We start from the raw sequence: 21,655 nt of genomic DNA, 5'->3' as shown, positions 1-21,655 counted from the left end.
CCCATCACCTACTATCTTCTATTTCTTCCTCCCCTCCCCCCACCTTCTTACTCTGACATCTCATCTCTTTTTTCCAGTCTTGATGAAGGGTCTCGGCCTAAAACATCAACTGTTTACTCTTTTTCATTGATACTGTCTGGCCTGTTGAGTTCCTCAGCAGTTTGTGTGTGTTGCTCTGGATTTCCAGCATCTGCAGATTTTCTCTTGTTTGTGACAAATAAAGCTAATCTCATCTCTTCACTCTGTCTTAAAAAGACACAAAGGTCTTCAAACCACACGAAGTATAATACATCCTATCTATCAGTAAATCCAAACACGTTTCAATCAGATGGGAAAGATAAGCTGTAAGCAGCCTTAAGGCACAATCCCTGAACCATCATCATCTGTGTCCAACCTTTTCCATTTGATATCAGGTCCTCAGGTACTTAAGTCTCACTGGCGACCTGACGTTTGGAGTCAGGGGTCAGGGGTCAGGGTTCAAGCCCAAATCCTGTGCAACCTGGTGACCGTTCCCCACGCACCTCACTCAACCACGTAAACAGCCCTCCCTCCGCCCCGTCCCATCGCCACCTCCTCCCTCTCAATGAGGGGGTGGAAGTGACAGTCTTGAGACACTGATTTCGCCATCGATGAGCTCTCTCTTCGCGTTGGCCATGGTGGGGGAGGGGGATGGAGGCAGGGGTCGCTGGTGGACAGGGTGGCTGCAGTTGGGTTAGGACAGGTACTCCTCTTTGATGTTGAGGTGCAGGGGTTGGGGGACGAGGTTGCTGCTACTGCTGACCAGTCCAACAGCTGGCAGTGCCCTGGGGCTGGCGGTGGTGGAGCTGGCTTGCTGAGACTGCTGCTGCATCTTCTTCTTGTTAATCTTCCTCTCCTTCGCCCGTCTGTTCTGGAACCATATTTTCACCTGGGACACAGAGAAAGGGGAAAGAGACATGAGGTCAGAACGAGTGTAGTGTCGCACAACAGTAGAAACAGGACCATGACCCAATGCTAAACAATGTCATCCCCTCCTTCACCCCAACGGGTCCATCCTAACCAAGGTACACCTCACCTGCCCTCTCCTCATCACACCATCGGGGACGAGGTGCAGCTTAGGGCTAGAAACACACTCAACAGTCTGCCCCTCTCCCATCAGATTTCTGAACCGTCCATGAAGACAAACCCACCATTTTGCTTTTTGTACTACTTATTTATTTATTCATCCATCCACGCAACGGGCTATCTATCTATATACCTGTCTGTCTGTCTATCTGCCTATCTATCCATGCATCTATCCATCTATGTATCTATCTATCTATTTGTCTGTCTGTCTGTCTATCAATCTATCCATCTGCTTGTCTATCTATCCATGCATCTATCCATCTATCTATCTATCTAAATATCTACAGTACTGTGCAAAACTCTTGTAGCATATAGAGCCAGCGTGCCATAGGCTTTACCCAGTACTGTATTTGTCAACGTGGAGTGGAGACCCAGTCTGTAAATCTGGCGGGAGCAAAGGACATTGGGAGTGGTGACGGTGGAGTGCCGCGGGAGGGGTGAGGGACAGGTGGCAGACAAGGAGTGCCAAGGGGCGGGGTATGGCATGGGTGCAGACACACTCTGCCCTGAGACACCAGGAAGGGTCATTTGATTCCAAACAATTGGTTTATTGATCATCACAGAACATCTCCCTGGTGCTTCCCGCTTCCTCCCCTCTCCCTTCCCCTTTTCCCGACCATGATTCCCCTCTCCCTGCCCCCTTCCCACTCTCAGTCCACAATAGAGACCCATATCAGAATCAGCTTTATCATCACTATGTCATGAAATTAGTCTTTTTTCAGCAGCAGTACAGTGCAATAAATAAAATTACTAAAGTACTGTGCAAAAGTCTAAGGCACCTCTGCTATGTGCCCAAAACATTTGCACAGTACTGTATCTATCAATTATTATTATTTATTTAATATATATTCTTATTGTAACTTGCAGTAATTTTTATATATTGCACTGTATTGCTGCTCCAAAACCACAATGTTTGTGACAAATTAATCAAAATCTGGTTCTATGGTAAATTGGTAAATTTAAATTATAGAACCATAGAACCCATAGAAAAACTACAGCACAGAAACAGGGCTTTTGGCCCTTCTTGGCTGTGCCGAACCATTTTCCGCCTAGTCCCACTGACCTGCACATGGACCATATCCCTCCATGCACCTCCCATCCATATATCTGTCCAATTTATTCTTAAATAAGAACCCGCATTTACCGCAGAACATAGAACACTACAGCACGGTACAGGCCCTTCAGCCCACAATGTTGTGCCAGCCTTTAACTACTCTAAAATCAATCTAACCCTTCCCTCCCACATTGCCCTCTGGTTTTCTATCTTCTATACGCCTACCTAAGAGTCTCTGAAATGTCTATAATGTATCTGCCTCTATACCACGCCGGGCGATGTGTTCCACTCACAACCACCAGTCTCTGTGTAAAAAAACCTACCTCTGACATTCCCCCCAATACCCTCCTCCAAACACCTTAGAATTATGCCTCCTCATATTAGCCATTTCCACCCTGGGGAAAAAGTCTCCGGCTGTCCACTCGATCATCTTGTGCACCTTTATCAAGTCACCTCTCATCCTCCTTTGCTCCAAAGTGAAAAGCTCCAGCTCGTTCAGGTTCATAAGACACGCTCTCTAATCCAGGATCCAGGCAGTAACCTGGTCAATCTCCTCTGCACCCTCTCTAAAGCTTCCACATCCTTCCTACAATGAGGCGACCAGAACTAAACAGAATAGATTGGTAAATATAAATCAGAAGGGATATGGCTTCAGCCGTTCGATGCCTGAGGTGAGAGCATTCCACTGTAGGAGTGCAAAACCAGGCCGATTTATGGACGTAGTTATCCAATTCCTGATAAGAAAGCTTTTCTAAATTGATAAATCTGTAAATTGGTTTATTATTGTCACGTGTACTGCCATAGAGTGAAAAACTGTTCACACAGATCAGATCATTACACGGGGCATTGAGGTAGAACAAGGTAAAACAATAACAGAATGCGGAATAAAGTGTCACAGTTACAGAGAGAGTGCAGTGCAGGCAGGTACAGGAAATCTCCATTCCCCTCCATAGATGCTACCTGACCCGTTGAGTTCCTCCAGCACTGTTTGTGTTACTCTGGGTTTCCAGCATCTGCAGAATGGTCGATGTTTCGGGCCGAAACCCTGCATTGCTTGTGTTTATGACCTCCTGAACTTCTTGGCTGATTTCTCAGCTACACCAGAGTGGAAACTCCACCAACCACTTAGAACACAGAATATAGACCAGTACAGCACAGGAACAGGCTCTTCAGCCCACAGTGTTATGCTGAACCGATTACATTAGTAATCAGTAACTGAACTAATCTCTACCTACACAATATCCATATCCTGGCCAAGACGTCGGCTGGACCTTTTTCCATAGATGCTGCCTGGCCTGCTGAGTTCCTCCAGCATTTTGTGCGTGTTTATCCATATCCTTCCATTTTCCTCATATTCGTGGATCTATCTAAGCACCTCTTAAAAGTCTCCAATGTATCTGCCTCTACCACCACCCCAGGCAGCACATTCCAGACACCTACCACTGTGTAAAAAAATCTTATGCATCAAATCCCCCTTGACCTTGCTTCCTCTCACATTAAATACATGCCCTCTGGTACTAGACATTTTAACCCTGGGAAAAAGATACTGTCTGTCTACTCTATGCCAGTCATAATCTTATACACCTCCGTCTGATCTCCCCTCAGCCTCCACTGGTCCAGAGAAAACAACCCAAGTTTGTCCAAACTCTCATTGTAGCACATGCCCCCTCATTGATGCAGCATCTGAGAGAATATGGCAAGAAACAAAATATACTGTACAGTACAATAACAAACATTTATTTTATGTCTGAAAAATGTCACATAAGGAGAAAAGAAAAATAGTGAGATGTTGTTCATGGGTTCATTGTCCATTCGGAAATGTGACGGTGGAGGAGAGAAGCTGTTCCTGAAACATTGAGAAGCAATGTTGTAGCAATGAGAAGGGGACATGTCCTGGGTGGTGGGGGTCCTCAATGATGGATACTGCTGTATGAGGTATCGACTTTTGATGATGTCCTCGATGCTGGGAGGTGAGTGCCCAGGATGGAGCTGTCTGTACACACAAATTGTTGCAGCTATTTCTGACCCTGTGCAGTGGCCCCTCCATACCATATGGTGATGCAACCAGTCAGAACGCTCTCCACGGTCCACGGTACATCTGTAGAAACTGTGCGGATCTGACGCCGTGCCAATTCTCCTTAAACTCCCAATGAAAAAGGAGAAGATGGCGGTGCGACGGCAGCGCACGCAGCCTCTCCGGTGAATGATATCTGTAATCTGTCAAGTAGGGGACCGGGCACAATTCTGATTTGATGGAGACAGACGTGAGAGTATGGAGGAACATCTGGAAAACTTCTGAAATGCCCGCTTCGCTGCCACTGCTACTGTGTGGTAACCGGAATCTCCGGAGCAGAAGGCTCCGAATCCTCGGCTTTGCGTGTTTCAGTGGCCGGGGCGAGGTCGAAGGCGCTCGGGAGGCTGTATCGGAGGCTCATAGTTTTCAGATGGACGGACTCAGTGTCGGCTGTGGTCGGCTGCTTCCAAGGCATCGGCAAGTTGACGGTGCCTGGAGGTTTATGGCAGGGAGTTTCTCCCTTTTGCCGCTGCTATCGGGGACTCGGGAGTCCATCGACTCGGGGACTTTGAGACTTTTTTTACCGTGCCCATGGTTTGCTCTTTATCAAATTATGGTATTGCTTTGCACTGCTGTAACTATATGTTATAATTATGTGGTTCTGTCAGTGTTAGTCTTTGGTCTGTCCTGTTTTCTGTGATATCACTCCGGAGGAACATTGTATCATTTCTTAATGCATGTATGCATTTCTAAATGACAATAAAGGAGGACTGAGTGTCCTCATAATCTAATGAAATCTTGCAATTTAGAATCCCTAAGGGCGCTTTGGGTGACCCCATGCCGCAAGAGCTGAAGAAGGCAGCTCACTACAAACTTCTCAAAAGCAGCTACAGGCAGACTCAACCCATGAAGCCTGTCCCTAGCCTACCCTACCTACTTACTCACTGAAGCCCCATGACCCCTACAGGAGCACAGACCATTGTCAGTAGCTCGCGAGAGTCCTCTGTCTGGTGCCAATCCTTCACGTTGCCTGCAGATGTATTCCATTTGCTCGTGTATCCTTCCTCTCCCAGGGATGAGGTGCTTGGAGCTTCTGTTGGCGTTTCTGTAGCACAGAGTTTTTTCAGGATGGGGTTGCTAGCTTCCCCCCCAACTCTTTTCCTTTTGCAACCGGGCTTGGGACCGTCCATGCCAGAGTTACCCTACCCTACTGACTCCCAGGAACTTCTGTCCCACAGATCACTCAAAGTGGGGAAGGAGCACAGAGCATGTGGAGAACACAGGGCCAGGGTCACCCAGTGGCCACTTTACTAGATACCTACTGTACCTCCTGCACCTAATCAAGTGTTCACTGGGAGCACGTTCATGGCCTTCTGCTGCTGTAGCCCATCCACTTCCAGGTTCGATGTGTTTTGCATTCAGAGATAATCTTCTACACACCACTGTTGTAACGTGTGGTTATTTGAGTTACTGTCAGTTTGAACCAGTCTCGTCATTCTCCTCTGAACTCTCTCATTAACAAGGAGTTTTCATCCACAGAACTGACACTCACTGAATGTTTTTTTTTTAAATTTTTGCCCAGTTCTGTGTGAACTCTAGAGAATGGAGCACATGAAAATCCCAGGAGATTAGCAGTTTCTGAGATACTCAAACCACCCCATCTGGCACCAAAAATCATTCTACAGTCAAAGTCACTTAGATCACATTTCTTTACTATTTTGATGTTTGGTCTGAACAACAACTGAACCTCTTGACCATGTCTGCATGCTTTTATGCGTTGAGTTGCTGCCACACGATTGGCTGATTAGATATTTACATTAATGGGTAGGAGTACAGGTGTACCTAATAAAGTGGCCATTGAGTATACAATTACATAGAAACATAGAACGTAGAATAGTACAGCACATTACAACCCCTTCGGCCCACAGTGCTGTGTCGACCCTCAAACCCTGCCTCCCATATAACCCCCCACCTTAAATTTCTCCATATACCTGTTTAGTAGTCTCTTAAACTTCATTAGTGTATCTGCCTCCACCACTGACTCAGGCAGTGCATTCCACGCACCAACCACTCTCTGAGTAAAAAACCTTCCTCTAATATCCCCCTTGAACTTCCCACCCCTTACCTTAAAGCCATGTCCTCTTATATTGAGCAGTGGTGGCCTGACGAAGAGTTTACCTTTATTATATAAGAGGTTTGATTAAGCGTCTAATAACAGTGGGGTAGAAGCTGTCCTCTAGCCTGGTGGGGCGTGCTTTCAGGCTTTTGTGTCTTCTGCCTGATGGGAGAGGGGAGAAGAGAGGATGTCCGGGATGGGTGGGGACTTTGATTCTGCTGGCTGCTTTACTGAGACAGTGAGAAGTGTAGACAGAGTCCATGGAGGGGAGGCTGGTTTCTGTGATGTGCTGAGCTGTGTCCACAACTCTCTGCAGTTTCCTGTGGTCACGGGCAGAGCAGTTTCCCTGCCAAACATCTGGATAGGATGTTTTCTGTAGTGCAATAATATAAATTGGTGGGGGTCATTGCTGCTGGATTCTGATGTTTTGAGCCAAAGTTCTTTCAGAAGTCAGGAAAGAGGCACAAAACTTATTGCTTCACAATTGTATTATTAAGTGCTAATAGAACGAAGGGAACTGGAAATTGGGAATAACAGACAGAAAGAAGTAATATGAATAAATATGGTGGGCGGATGTGTTCAGTTCTTTTTATACCATAGATGAAAAGCATTCCTTTTAAATGTATAGATAAGAGTTAACCAATCAGATAGCCCCTACTCAAATAATGTAACATCAGAGAAGCTTCCAGAAAGAGACAGAATAACTGTAACCACTAGGGGACACACTGAACAACTGTATATACATACTATGACCACCAGGGAACATACTAAACAGTTACATGTTTAGAAGCAGAAAATTAATTGTTAAACTGGAAAATTGTTAACAATTATACAGTCTAATCTAAGACATGCTAAATTGAGGAGGGGAAGGCAGTCCTCAGGGATACTGACCTGGCGTTCAGATAGCCCCAGCGAGAGAGCCAGCTCAGACTTCCTGCGGATTGTGATGTAGCGGCTGTAATGAAATTCTTTCTCCAGCTCCAGCCTTTGGTAGTCGGTGTACACGACCCGGTACTTGTCCTTGGTCCTGGTTTTGCCTGCCAGTGGACAGCAAGTATCATTGGACGAGGTACACAGGCATACACGTGAAACGCTACCTTCCAACCACAAACAAGCTCCAAGCCCACGTGCACCAGATACGTGCCCCCCCACTGAGAACCCCGTGTGGTTACGTGTCACTGAGGGTTTCAGGATCATCGATACTCCTTCGCCTTCTTGTGAAGTTTAATGGTGATTGGCAAACCAACATAAGATGTATTACTGCCATCTACTGAGTTGGAGTGTGGAGCAAAGAGGCAGGAAGTATACCCACTAAATTCCTCCCCCCCAAAAAAACAAATAATATCAAAACATCTAATGCTTTTCAGAAAGTCAAAAACTCACTTATATACATTCTGATGACAGTGATATCGTAACAAACTTTCCATGTTAAACGGTGTCTGTCCTGAAGTTCTCAGTTTAGCCTTTTGCTGTACATGTTTCCTTTGCAACTCATAGGAACTGCATTTAAACAATATATACTGCACCATTTCCTGACAAGCGCACTCCCTGCAGATGCTTGTACCATGCCTATTAATTCTGAACAGGGAATTATTCAACCAAGTATGTTCAATACGTAAATGTGCAAGCATGACTTCTTCCCTCCTTTTACACCCATCTCCCAATTGAGTTCCCACCATCCTCTGAATTTTATATAAATGCCGCCCTTCTTTTCCTCAGGGAGAGAGGCAGAAGAAAGGCAACTATAGGCCAGTTAGTCTGATCTCAGTGGCTGGAGATACGCTGGAGTCGATTATTAAGGACATGGTTTCAGAGCACTTGGAAGCACGTGTACATTTTGTTATCGGAGTACGTCTATGTCAACATACAAGGCGGGAGAAGATGGCGGCGCGACGCTGCGCGCGTAGCCTTTCCGGTGAAATGATACCGTATTTGTAAGTAGTAGCCGTGCACAATTCTGATTTGATGAAGACAAATGTGAGGAGCAGAGGAACATCTGGAGAAATTTCTGAAATGCCCGGTTCGCTGCCGCTGTTACTGTGCGATCGAGATTCTCCGGAGGGAAGGCCCCAAAATCCCCGGCTTTGCCTGCTGCTGGCAACCGAGGCTGAGGTCGAAGCGTTTGGCAGAGATGGTTCTCGGTACTCAGTGTCGGAGGGCTGATCAGAGCTCGAAGTTTTCAGGCGACTCAGAGTCGGACTGTGGTCGGGCATGGCAGGGAGAGTTTTCTTCCTTCTCCTGTCTGCGTGAGATGTGGGACTTTCGAGAGACTTTGAACTTTTTTACTGTGCCATGGCCTGTTCTTCATCAAGTTATGGTATTGTTGCACTGTCGTAACTATATGTTATAATTATGTGGTTTTGTTAGTTTTTCAGTCTTGGTCTGTCCTGTGTTTCTGTGATATCACACCGGAGAAATATTGTACCATTTCTTAATGCATGCATTACTAAACAATAAAAGAGGACTGTGTGTCCTCATAATCTAATCTAATCTAATCTAATATACAATCTTGAACTTCATTTTCTTTCAGTCATTTACAGGAAAATGAAGAAATAAAACAAAGCAACAGACACAAAATGCCGGAGGAACTCAGCAGGTCAGGCAGCATCCATGGAAATGAATAAACAGTGGGATGTGTCAGGCCAAGACTGTTGTTCAGACCAATCCAATAGAATTCACAGAAATGCTCTACAGTAAATGACAAAGACGGACAAACCATCAATGTGCAAAAGAAGACAAATAATAAAAAAGAAAATAAATCATTCTGAGCACACGAGCTGTAGAGTCCTTGAAAGTGCGCCTGGAGGCTGTGGGATCAGCTCAGCGCTGTGGTGAGTGCACAATGCACACGATCAGAACGCAGAATCGGAAAAAGCTGCAGAAAGTTGTAAATACAGTCACCTCCATCACAGGCACCAGCATCTCTAGCATCAAGGACCCCTTCAAAATCTGATGTCTCAAAAAGGTGGCATCTGTTGTAAAGCACCCCCATCACCCAGGACCTGCCCTCTTCTCTTTGCTACCATCAGGAAGGAGGTACAGGAGCCTGAAGGTACACAGGACCAGCCTCTTCCCCTTCACCATCAGATTTCTGAACAGTCCATGACCCATGAACACCACCTCAGTACTTTGTTCTCTTTTTGCCCCACTTCTTTCTTATATTTCTTATTCTAACATAGTTATTTTTTATGTATTACATTGTACTGCTGCTGCAAAATAAATTTCACAACATATACAAGCAAGAGGAATTCTGCAGATGCTGGAAATCCAAGCAACGCACATAAAAGTTGCTGGTGAACGCAGCAGGCCAGGCAGCATCTCTAGGAAGAGGTACAGTCGACATTTCGGGCCAAGACCCTTCGTCAGGACTAACTGAAGGAAGAACATTGACTTCTCTAACTTCCGCTAATGCCCCACCTCCCCCTCGTATCCCATCTGTTACTTATTTACATACACACATTCTTTCTCTCTCTCCTTTTTCTCCCTCTGTCCCTCTGACTATACCCCTTGCCCATCCTCTGGTTCCACGCCCCCCCTTTTCTTTCTCCCTGGGCCTCCTGTCCCATGGTTCTCTCATATCCCTTTTGCCTATCACCTGTCCAGCTCTTGGCTCCATCCCTCCCCCTCCTGTCTTCTCCTATCATTTCAGATCTCCCCCTCCCCCTCCAACTTTCAAATCTCTTACTAACTCTTCCTTCAGTTAGTCCTGACGAAGGGTCTCAGCCTGAAACATCGACTGTACCTCTTCCTAGAGATGCTGCCTGGCCTGCTGCGTTCACCAGCAACTTTGATGTGTGTTGCTTCACAACATATATCAGTGATAATAAACCCAATTCTGACTTTTTATTCTACCTAAAGTTCAAAGTAAATTTATTGTCAAAGTACCTGAGATTCAATTTCTTGTGGGCATTCACAGTAAGTACAAAGAAATACAATGAATTTAATGAAAGACCGTGCTCAACAGGACGGACAAACAATCAACGGGCAAAAGACATCAAACCGTGCAAATACAAAAAGAAAAAAGGTAATAATAATAGTAAGTAAATAATCAATAAATAGCGAGAGCATGATATGAAGTGTCCTTGAAAGTGAGTCGATAGGTTGTGGAAACCTTTCAGTGATGGGGCGAGTGAAGTGGCAGGAACTTTCGTCAGGACGGTGAATCCTGATGAAGGGTTTTGGCCCAAAGTGTCGACTGTTTATTCCTCTCCATAGATTCTGTCTGATCTGCTGAGCTCCTCCAGAATTTTGTGTGTGTTGCTTTGGACTTCCAGCATCTGCAGAATCTCTCGTGTGTTGGAGGTTAAGGCAGTATACTTTCATGTTTTGGTGTGGAGAAGGACGCAAAAACAAGCAGGTTTTGTGGTTGTGGTCCTGAGGCAGGGTGGAACTAGGAAATATCTTCATAGCCACACAGCAGCCGATGGAAAGAATCTCTCCGGACTGAGTGCCAAAGCACACACAGGCAAGTGTGAGTCACCGAGGCATTGCAACGGCAGTCTGCTTCAAACAAGGCGGCCACAGGAAGGCATTGGACACAGAACTATTCAAGATTCAAGCTTGTTTATTGTCATTCATCAGTGCACCAGTGTAAAGGAGAATGAAATGATTGTTACTCTGGATCCAATGCAGTAAAAAAAAACCCAAAGATACAATAAATATTTAGTGACATGCCACCCAGCAACCCACCATTTTAGAAACATAGAAAATAGGTGCAGGAGTAGGCCTTTTGGCCCTTCGAGCCTGCACCGCCATTCATTACTATCATGGCTGATCACCCAACTCAGAACACCGCCCCAGCCTTCCCTCCATACCCCCTGATCCCTTTAGCCACAAGGGCCATATCTAACTCCCTCTTAAATATAGCCAATGAACTGGCCTCAACTGTTTCCTGTGGCAGAGAATTCCACAGATTCACCACTCTCTGTGTGAAGAAGTTTTTCCTCATCTCGGTCCTAAAAGGCTTCCCCTTTATCCTTAAACTGTGACCCCTCGTTCTGGACTTCCCCAACATCGGGAACAATCTTCCTGCATCTAGCCTGTCCAATCCCTTTAGAATTTTATACGTTTCAATAAGATCCCCCCTCAATCTTCTAAATTCCAGAGAGTATAAGTCTAGTTCATCCAGTCTTTCATCATATGAAAGTCCTGCCATCCCAGGAATCAATCTGGTGAACCTTCTTTGTACTCCCTCTATGGCAAGAATTTTAACCCTAGCCTAATCACTGTACAATTTACAATGGACGATTAATCTCCTAACCAGTACATCTTTAGGCTATGGGGGAAACTGGAGCACCCGGAGGAAACCCACACATTCCTGAGGGAAAACGTACGAACTTTCTGACAGAGGATGCTGGTATCGAGCTTCGTTCTCTGACATCCTGAGCTGTAACTACCGTGGTATCCCTCCAGCATCTTTTACGTGTTACCAAAGAGCCGATTCCTTAAGGTTCTCACAGTCGGTGGGGGGTGGGGGTGGTGGCGACACTACCTACTCAATGCTCCCAATGGTGTGCGGCTCAAATAGCCTCTGGCAACCAAGTTCAGCTCTCGGCCTTCACGTTTCTACTGACAGGAGAAGGGGCAGGCGTGGGCTACTGACGCCTTAAACCCAGTCGCTTCGGGAAGATCGGGCTTGTCAGCCATGCTGGACAGCTCGTCTACGAGAAGGAAACTGATCTCAAACCTCTGCTGCCTTGCAGCTATACCCGCTCATGGGGAAGGCTCTGGAGTAACAATCAGGGACTTCTTTGTCAAGCTCCTCTGCTCCATCTGCCAAAAGTGGAATTTCCTGGTGGCCAACATTTTAATTCTGATTCCCATTCCCGTTCTGACACGTCAGTCCACGGCCTCCTCCCTTGCCACAATAAGGCCACCCTCAGGGAGGAGGAGCAACACCTCATACTCTGTTTAGGTAGCCTCCAACCTGATAGCAGGAACATCAATTTTTCCTTTCCGTAGCTTTTCCCCTCCTCCTTCCCTCTTCTATTCCCCACTCTAGCCTCTTACTTCTTCTCTTCATCGGGACTGGAAAGGACATGGGAAGATGCCAGCATAGAAAGCTGGGGGGAGGGGAAGGAGGACAAGCTCATTAGAAGGTGATGGATGAAGTGAGGTGGGAGGGGAAGGTAAAGGGCTGGAGAAGAGGGAATCTGATAGGAGGAGAGAGTGGACCATGGGCTAAAGGGAAGGAGGAGGGGCACTGGGGAAGGTGATAAGTAAGTGAGAAGAGGGAAGAGGCAAGAGTGGGGAATGGAAGAGGAGGGAAGGGAAGGAGAAAAGCAAACAAATAGCGAAAAGAGAAATGGATGCTTATGCCATCAGGTTGGAGGCTACCCAGACAGAACAGTAGAGTAACGGGGAGGTTATTGGAGGCTACAGTAGTGTAATGGGGAGGTTGTTGGAGGCTACTGTAGTGTAACGGGGAGGTTGTTGGAGAGTACAGTAGTGTAACGGGGAGGTTGTTGGAGGGTACAGTAGTGTAATGAGGAGGTTGCTGGAGGCTACAGTAGTGTAACAAGAAGGTTGCTGGAGGGTACAGTAGTGTAACGGGGAGGTTGTTGGAGGGTACAGTAGTGTAATGGGGAGGTTATTGGAGGCTACAGTAGTGTAATGAGGAGATTGTTGGAGGCTACAGTAGTGTAATAGGGAGGTTGTTAGAGGCTTGGAGGCTACAGTAGTGTAATGGGGAGGTTGTTGGAGGCTACAGTAGTGTAATGAGGAGGTTGTTGGAGAGTACAGTAGTGTAATGGAGAGGTTGTTGGAGGCTACAGTAGTGTAACGGGAGGGTTGTTGGAAGGTACAGTAGTGTAATGGGGAGGTTGTTAGAGGCTTGGAGGCTACAGTAGTGTAATGGGGAGGTTGTTGGAGGGTACAGTAGTGTAACGGGGAGGTTGTTGAAGGCTACTGTAGTGAAATGGAGAGGTTGTTGGAGGCTACAGTAGTGTAACGGGAGGGTTGTTGGAAGGTACAGTAGTGTAATGGGGAGGTTGTTGGAGGGTACAGTCTTGTAATGGGGAGGTTGTTGGAGGCTTGGAGGCTACAGTAGTGTAACGGGGAGGTTGTTGGAGGGTACAGTATTGTAACAGGGAGGTTGTTGAAGGCTACTGTAGTGAAATGGGGAGGTTGTTGGAGGCTACAGTAGTGTAACAGGGAGGTTGTTGGAGGCTATAGTAGTGTAATGGGGAGGTTGTTGGAGGGTACAGTAGTGTAATGGGGAGGTTGTTGGAGAGTACAGTAGTGTAATGGGGAGGTTGTTGGAGGCTACAGTAATGTAATAGGGAGGTTGTTGGAGGCTACTGTAGTGTAATGGGGAGGTTGTTGGAGGCTACAGTAGTGTAACGGGGAGGTTGTTGGAGAGTACAGTAGTGTAACGGGGAGGTTGTTGGAGGCTACAGTAATGTAATAGGGAGGTTGTTGGAGGCTACTGTAGTGTAATGGGGAGGTTGTTGGAGGCTACAGTAGTGTAACGGGGAGGTTGTTGGAGGGTACAGTAATGTAATGGGGAGGTTGTTGGAGGCTACAGTAATGTAATAGGGAGGTTGTTGGAGGCTACAGTAGTGTAATGGGGAGGTTGTTGGAGGCTACAGTCTTGTAATGGGGAGGTTGTTGGAGGCTTGGGGGCTACAGTAGTGTAATGGGAAGGTTGTTGGAGGCTACTGTAGTGTAACGGGGAGATTGATGACCTGCACAGTCAGCAGGCTGAACAGCCTGTCTCTATGATTGTGAATATTGATGTTTGTGAAAATTGAGAGATGCAGCTAGCAGCCTCTTTAAAATCCTCCAAATCCACAGACAGGATAAGCAAAAGGAAATCATCACCTTCTCCCACGCCAATGTCCCTGGCAGAGAGACCCAGACTGTACCATCACCATGTTGAATAGGCTCTGTTGTTCATCTGCCTGACACCGGGCTCGAAACACATACAATTCAGAGGAGAAATGTTTAAGGGGAACCTGAGGGGGAGCTTCTTCACTCTGAGGGTGGTGAGAGTGTGGAACGAGCTGCCAGCGCAAGAGTTTGATTTCAACTTTTAATACAAGTTTGTATAGGTACATGGATGGGAGGGATAGGGAGGGCTATGGTCCCGGTGCAGGTCAATGGGAGTAGGCAGAAGACTAGACTAGTACAGACTAGATGGGCCAAGGGCCTTTTTCTGTGCTGTAGTGCTCTATGACTATAATGATTCATTAGGGACTTTAAAGACACTTTTAGAAGACATATGGGCTATGTGGGAGGCCCACTGCAAAGGATCAGGAAAAGTTGCAGAAAGATGTGAACTCAATCAGCTCCATCATGGGCACCAGCCTCCCCAGCATCAAGGACACCTCCAAAAGACAATGACTACAAAGGTGACAACCATCACCCAGGACATGCCTTCATCTCATTGCTACCATCAGGGAGGAGGTACAGGAGCCTGAAGACACTCACTCAACATTTCAAGAACAGCTTCTTCCCCTCTGCTATCAGATTTCTGAATGGGCATTGAACCCATAAACACCATCTGAATATTATTTTTCTTTTTGTTTTGTTTTTGCTCGCTTCTTGCACTACTAACTTAATTTAATTTATATACTTACAGTGCTTATTATTATGCATTGCAATGTACTGCTGCCACGTAACAACAAATTTCACATCATACGCCAGCGATATTAAAGCTGATCCTGAATCTGCGTCTGAGGGAACAGTTAGGCTGGTCCTGGAGTGGGTTAGAAGGTCAGCACACGCCCTGAGCTGCACAGAGCTGCACCGTTGTGTGCTCAGAATCAGAACCAGAATCGGAGTCAGGACCAGGTTTAATGTCACTGGCGTTCAACCAGTGTGAGAAAGACAACAAACGGTGTAAATACCAAAAAGAAAGTAATAATAGTAATAGAAATTGACAATTAAGCAATAAGTATCAAGAACATATGATGAAGAGTTTTTGAAAGTGAGTCCACAGGTTCTAGGAACAGTTCAATAATGGGGCGAGTGAAGCTGAGTGAAGTTATTCCCTCTGGTTCACGAGTCTGATGGTTGAAGGGTAATAACTTTTCCTGAATGTCAGTGCTGAGGCTCCTGTACCTTCTTTCTGAGAAGAGAGCGTGGCCTGGGTGCTGGGAGGTCCTGGATGATGGATGCTGCTTTCCTGCAACAACGCTCCATGTTGATGTGCTCAATGGTGGGGAGGGCTTTACCCGTGATGGACTGGGCCGTATCCACTATTTCTTGTAGGATTTTCCACTTAAGAACATTGGTGTTTCCATACCAGGTGTGATGCAGCCAGTCAATACACTCTCCGCTACACATCTATAGATGTTTGTCAAAGTTTCAGACGTCATACCGAATCTTCACAGACTCAAGGAAGTAGAGGTGCTACCATACCTTCATTGTAAATATACAGTAAATGTACATGGCAAACAAAGTTGATCTTTGAACCTTCACCTTAATGCTGAACTGGTTCCACAACCTATAGACTCACTTTCAAGGACTCTACAAATCGAGCTCTCAATATTATTCATTTATTATCTGTGTGATTTGTCTAGTTTTGCACAATGGTTGTTTGTCAGTCTTTGTTTATGTACAGTTTTTCAAAAATTCTATTGTATTTCTTTATTTTCCTGTAAATGCCTGCCAGAAAATGAATCTCAGGGTTGTATATGGTGACATATACATACTTTAATAATAAATTTACTTGGAACTTTGATGTTTTTGATCCTTGAACTGCTCCTATTCATGTACTTGTCCAAATACCTTTTAAATGTTGTTATTGCACCCGCCCCGACTACTCCCTCTGGCAGCTCCTTCCACATACTCACCACCTTCAGGATGATAATATTGTCCCTCAGATCCCTTTTAAATCTTCCCCCTCTCATCGTAAACCTTTGCCCCTGCTTTGTGCAGCTCTTTCTCTGGGTGCATTTGCCCTATCAATGATCAATGTCCTCTATGCACCTCACACACCTCCATAAGGTCACCCCTTAGTTTCCAAGGAAAAAAGTCCAAGCCATCTCACCCTCTTCCTACAACTCAGTCCCTCCAGTCCTGGCAACATTCCTGTAAACCATCTCTGCACTCATTCCATTTTAATGACATCTTTCCTATAAGATGGCAACTGAACCTGTACACAGTACTCCAGGTGTGGCCTTACCAACGTCTTGTACAGGGCGACTAAACCTGTACACAGTACTCCAGGTGTGGCCTTACCAACATCTTGTACAACTCCAACGGAACATCTCATCTCCTAAACTCACTGCCCTGACCAATTTAGGCCAAGACGCCAAACGCCTTCTTTTCTACCACACTCATTTTCTACCATACTCCTTGGGCCCTCATTTCTAGCACACTGACCATGACCCTGCCATTTGCCAGCTGACACTGACAGTCTTGTGCTGCTCAGAGATGCCATCACCTTCATGTAGAATGGGTAGGGACAGGACCTCGCAGACCTGGCCACAGGTAGAATTGGCCAGAGGGTCTCGTTGCACTCTTGGGAAGAATCTCATTGGCTCTAAAGAGCCTGGGGAGGATAAATAAGACCATAAGACATAGGAGCAGAATTAGACCATTTGGCCCATCGAGTCTGCTCCACCATTTCATCATGGCTGATCCATTTCCTTCTCAGTCCCAACCTCCTGCCTTCTCCCTGTACTTCATGCCCCGATCAATCAAGAACCTATCAAGCTCTGCCTTAAATATTCATAAATACTTGGCCTCCACAGCTGCCTGTGGCAAAGAATTCCACATACTCATCACCCTCTGGCAAAAGAAATTCCTCCTCATCTTCATTCTAAATGGACGCCCCTCTATTTTGAGGCCGTGTCCTCTGGTCTTAGACTCTCCCACCACAGGAAACATTCTCTTCACATCCTATGGAGGCCTTTCGTCATAAAAGTGGCTCTACAGAAATGTAGCTAGTTTCAGCTAAGGATAAGACTTGGCGTCAACACCACTGATTGCAGCTTGCCCTCCACCCTTAAACTTTAGCCGTTGTTTTGACAGTACACACCAATGAAATTTTATTACCTCGAGAATTCTAGTTGAGCTTGTATATACACATCTGTACTGTCAACAGAACTGAAGGTCAGTTGCACAATATCTCAACTGACAGTGAGTTTATGGTGAAAAATTGCCTCCCTGATAGCAGTTCTTGAGAGGTCTAACTTCAGCTCTTGATAAGGCGCTTATCTTAGTTAATGGGTAATGTGCAGTTTATTGCAAATCTCCCCACCGCAAGCAGCATCAACTCTTTGAGTTTCTACGGTGCTATCACCAGCCAGACTCCACCCAACCATCACCCATGCAACTGCTGAATCACAACCGCCCATCAACACTCACTGTTTGTCTCAGAGGGAGAACTCTCATTTATTTGGCGCCTTGCACACCCGCAAGGTGTTTTACAGTCGGCCAACTGGTTCAGAAGTGTCCACACCATTGAACTGCAGGATTAGACCCAGCCAAATCTCACACAACATCTTCAAATGACAATCTGATATTTCCTTATAGAATCAGAGTCATCCAGTATTGCCTTAAGGCCATAAATCTTAGGCCAATCGGAGTAGAATTAGGCCATCCACCATGGCTGATTTATCATCGCTCTCAACCCCATTCTCCTGCCTTCTCCCCCATAACTTTGGCACCTTGAGGAATCAACCTCCACTGTAAATACACCCAGTGACCTGACCTCCACAGCCATCCATGGCAATGAACTCCACACATTCACCACCCTCTGGCTAAACCAATTCCTCCACAACTCTGTTCTAAATGGACGTCCCTCTATTACAATACGAAAACAGGCCCTTCAGTCTGACATCAAGGCACTGTGCAATTATCTCAATGCATAGAACATAGAACCGTACAGCACAGTATTTGTGCTTTTGGCTCACCATATTGTGCCAACATTTTAACCTACTCTAAGATCAATCTTCCCTCACACATAAACCTCCATTTTTCAAACATCCATGTGCCTATATAAGAGTCTTTTAAATGTTCTGAATGTACCTGCCTCAACCACCACCTTTGGCAAGGCGGACCACGTACTCACCACTCTCTGCGTCAAAAACCTACCTCTGACATCCCCCCAGTACCTACCTCCAATCACCTTAGAATGATACCCTTTGTGTTAGCCATTTCCACCCTGGAAAAAAGTCTCTGACTGTCCACTCAATCTATGCTTCTTATCATCTTGTACACCTCTATCAAGTCGCCTCTCATCCTCCTTCACCCCAAAGAGATGCGTTAGCTTGCTCAACCTATCCTCATAAGGCACGCTCTCTAATCCAGGTAGCATCCTGGTAAGTCTCCACTGCGTCCTCTCTGAAACTTCCACATCCTTTCTACAATGAGATGACGAGAACTAAACACAATATTCCAAGTGTGATCTAACCAGGGTTTTGTAGAGCTGCGACGTTACCTCATGGATAATGTCCATGTAATGCTCTAATCTGTATGAACAGTGTGCAAGATAAGCTGTTCGCTGTATCTGGGTACATGTGACAATAATAAACCAACTCCAATACCAACACAGAGGTGTAGCAGTTAGCACCATATTTAACAGCACCAGCCATAAGATCGGGGTGAAAAAGGCGAATGGTATGCTGGCATTCGTAGCAAGAGGATTCGAGTCCAGGAGCAGGGAGGTACTACTGCAGTTGTACAAGGCCTTGGTGAGACCACACCTGGAGTATTGTGTGCAGTTTTGGTCCCCTAATCTGAGGAAAGACCTTCTTGCCATAGAGGGAGTACAAAGAAGGTTCACCAGATTGATTCCTGGGATGGCAGGACTTTCATATGAAGAAAGACTGGATGAACTAGGCTTATACTCGCTGGAATTTAGAAGATTGAGGGGGGATTTTATTGAAACGTGTAAAATTCTAAAGGGGTTGGACAGGCTAGATGCAGGAAGATTGTTCCCGATGTTGGGGAAGTCCAGAACGAGGGGTCACAGTTTAAGGATAAAGGGGAAGCCTTTTAGGACCGAGATTAGGAAAAACTTCTTCACACAGAGAGCGGTGAATCTGTGGAATTCTCTGCCACAGGAAACAGTTGAGGCCAGTTCATTGGCTATATTTAAGAGGGAGTTAGATATGGCCCTTGTGGCTACGGGGGTCAGGGGGTATGGAGGGAAGGCTGGGGCAGGGTTCTGAGTTGGATGATCAGCCATGATCATACTGAATGGCAGCGCAGGCTCGAGGGGCCGAATGACCTACTCCTGCACCTATTTTCTATGTTTCTATGTTAACCTGATGGCATGAATATCGATTTCTCCGTCCAGTGAACAAATCTTGCCCCCCCATTCCCCACTCTGACCTTTCGCTTCTTCTCAGCTGTCTATCACTTCCCCCAGGTCCCCTCTTCCCTCCCTCCCTCCTGTGCTCCACTCTCCTCTCCTATCAGATTTTTTCCTCTCCAGCCCTTTACCTTTCCCACTCTCCTGTCTTCACCTATCACTTTCTAAATATGCTCCCTCCCCTCCCCACCACCTTTTAATTCTGGCATCTTTTCTTCACAGTCCGAGGGCACTATGGTAACGTATTGGTGAGTACAGCACCCTACGGCACAGCAGACCCGAGTTCAAATCCCGCCACTGCCTGTGAGGAGTTTGTACGCTGTCCCTGGACCGTGTGGGTTTCCTCCGGGTGCTCCGGTTTCCTCCCACAGTCCAAAGACGTACCAGTTGGTAGGTTAATTGGACATAGTGAATTGTCCTGTGATTAGGTTGGGACTGAGTCGGGGATTGCTGGGCATCGCGGCTCGAGGAGCCAGAGGGGCCTGTTCTATGCTGTATCTCAATAACATTGAGTAAACAGCACAGCCAAAACTACACACAGTACTCCAGGAGCAGCATTACAACTTGTACAACTGAAATATAACGTCCCACCTCTTCCACTCATGATGAGGGCCAGCATGCCCAAAGTCTTCTTCAGCCCTCACATCTGCCACAGTATCTGGCACCAACACAGCATGTCCACAATGCACGCTTCTGCATATAACGAACCCATTCAGCCCATCGAGTCCTCTTCACCAATCAGAATCAGTCAGCTTTAATATCATTGGTGTATGGTGTGAAATACATTGCTTTGAGACGGGAGTACATTGCAATACATAATAATTAAAAATCTGCAAATTAAATAAGTCGTGCAAAAGGAGAGGGAAAAATTAGTGAGGCCGTGTTATAGGGTCCATTGTCCATTCAGAAATCTAATGGTGGAGGGGAAGAAGCTGTTTCTGAAACATTGAGTGTGTGTCTTCAAGCTCCTGAACCTCCTTCCCGATGGTAGTGATGAGAGGAGGTCATGTCCTGGGTGACAGGGGTCCATAATGACAGATGTCACCTTCCTGAGTCACTTTTTGAAGATGCCCTCAAAGCTAGGGAGGTCAGTGCTGCCCATGATGGAGAAGGCTGAGTTTGCAACGTTCCACAGTCCTCGCCTCATCTCTCTTCTACTGATTTTCCCTGTAACCGGTTCTGGCCACATTCCCATCAATACTGACCCCCGCCCCCCCAGGATTCTATCCCTCACCTACACGCAAAGACCATTACAACAAAACGGCTCGGCAAGTTACACGGATTTCCTATGGATGGATTTCTCTCTCCATGTCTACCTTGTACCTGATAAAGTGGTCATCGAGTGATAACAAACCAGATTCTGGTTCCGATTCATCTGAGGGAGCGTGTCTTATGTATCTTAGGTTGAGCGAGCTCGGGCTTTTCTCTTTGGAGCGAAGGAGGACGAGAGGTGTACAAGATGATAAGAAGCATAGATTGAGTGGACAGTCAGAGACTTTTACCCAGGGTGGAAATGGCATAATTTTAAAGTGAATGGAGGAAAGGATGAGGGAGAATTTTACTCCTGCCTGCCACCACCCTGTACATATTGTCATTGGGGATAGTCCAGAGGCGGTACATGAGAATGATTCTGGGAATGAAGGGTTTAACATATGAGGAGTGCTTGGCAGCTTTGGGCCTGTACTCACTGGAATTTAGAAGAATGCATGGGGATCTCATTGAAACCTATCAAATGTTGAAAGGACCAGATAGGGTGGATGTGGAGAGGACATTTCCTCTGGTGGGGGGTCTCCAGAGTGTCTAGAGGACACAACCTCAAAATTGAGGGCAACCTTTCAGAACAGAGGAAGGGAGGAATTTTTTAGCTAGAGAGTAGTGAATCTGTGAAAGCTCTGCCACAGACTGCGGTGGAAGCCAAGTCCATGGGTATGTTTAAGGCAGAAGTTGATCATTTCCTGATATCAAATGGTGAGAAGGCAGGTATATGGATTTGAGTGGGATCTGGGATCAGCCAAGATGGAAAGGCAGAGCAGACTTGATGGGCTGAATGGCCTAATTCTGCTCCTATGCCTTAAGGTCTTATGGTCTTATGGTATTCAA

At 46.2% G+C, this 21,655-nt stretch overlaps 1 protein-coding gene across 1 annotated transcript in view; it reads right to left on the bottom strand.

Annotated features, from left to right (window-relative positions):
• Positions 1-617: 617 nt before the first annotated feature.
• LOC140200901 (homeobox protein CDX-1-like) overlaps positions 618-21,655 on the bottom strand; it is a 45,017-nt gene continuing 23,979 nt past the window's right edge. Inside the window, exons 2-3 of the mRNA XM_072264548.1 lie at positions 7,180-7,325; positions 618-907 (exon numbers count right to left, since the gene is read on the bottom strand). Of these exons, the coding sequence (XP_072120649.1) occupies positions 713-907; positions 7,180-7,325 (341 nt within the window). The 3' untranslated portion in view covers positions 618-712. The remainder of the gene's footprint in view (positions 908-7,179; positions 7,326-21,655) is intronic.

This window comes from Mobula birostris, chromosome 7 (genome assembly GCF_030028105.1).
Source record: "Mobula birostris isolate sMobBir1 chromosome 7, sMobBir1.hap1, whole genome shotgun sequence".
NCBI lineage: Eukaryota > Metazoa > Chordata > Chondrichthyes > Myliobatiformes > Myliobatidae > Mobula > Mobula birostris.
Note: the sequence above shows the minus strand (reverse complement) of the source record. Positions and strands in the feature narration are given on the sequence as shown.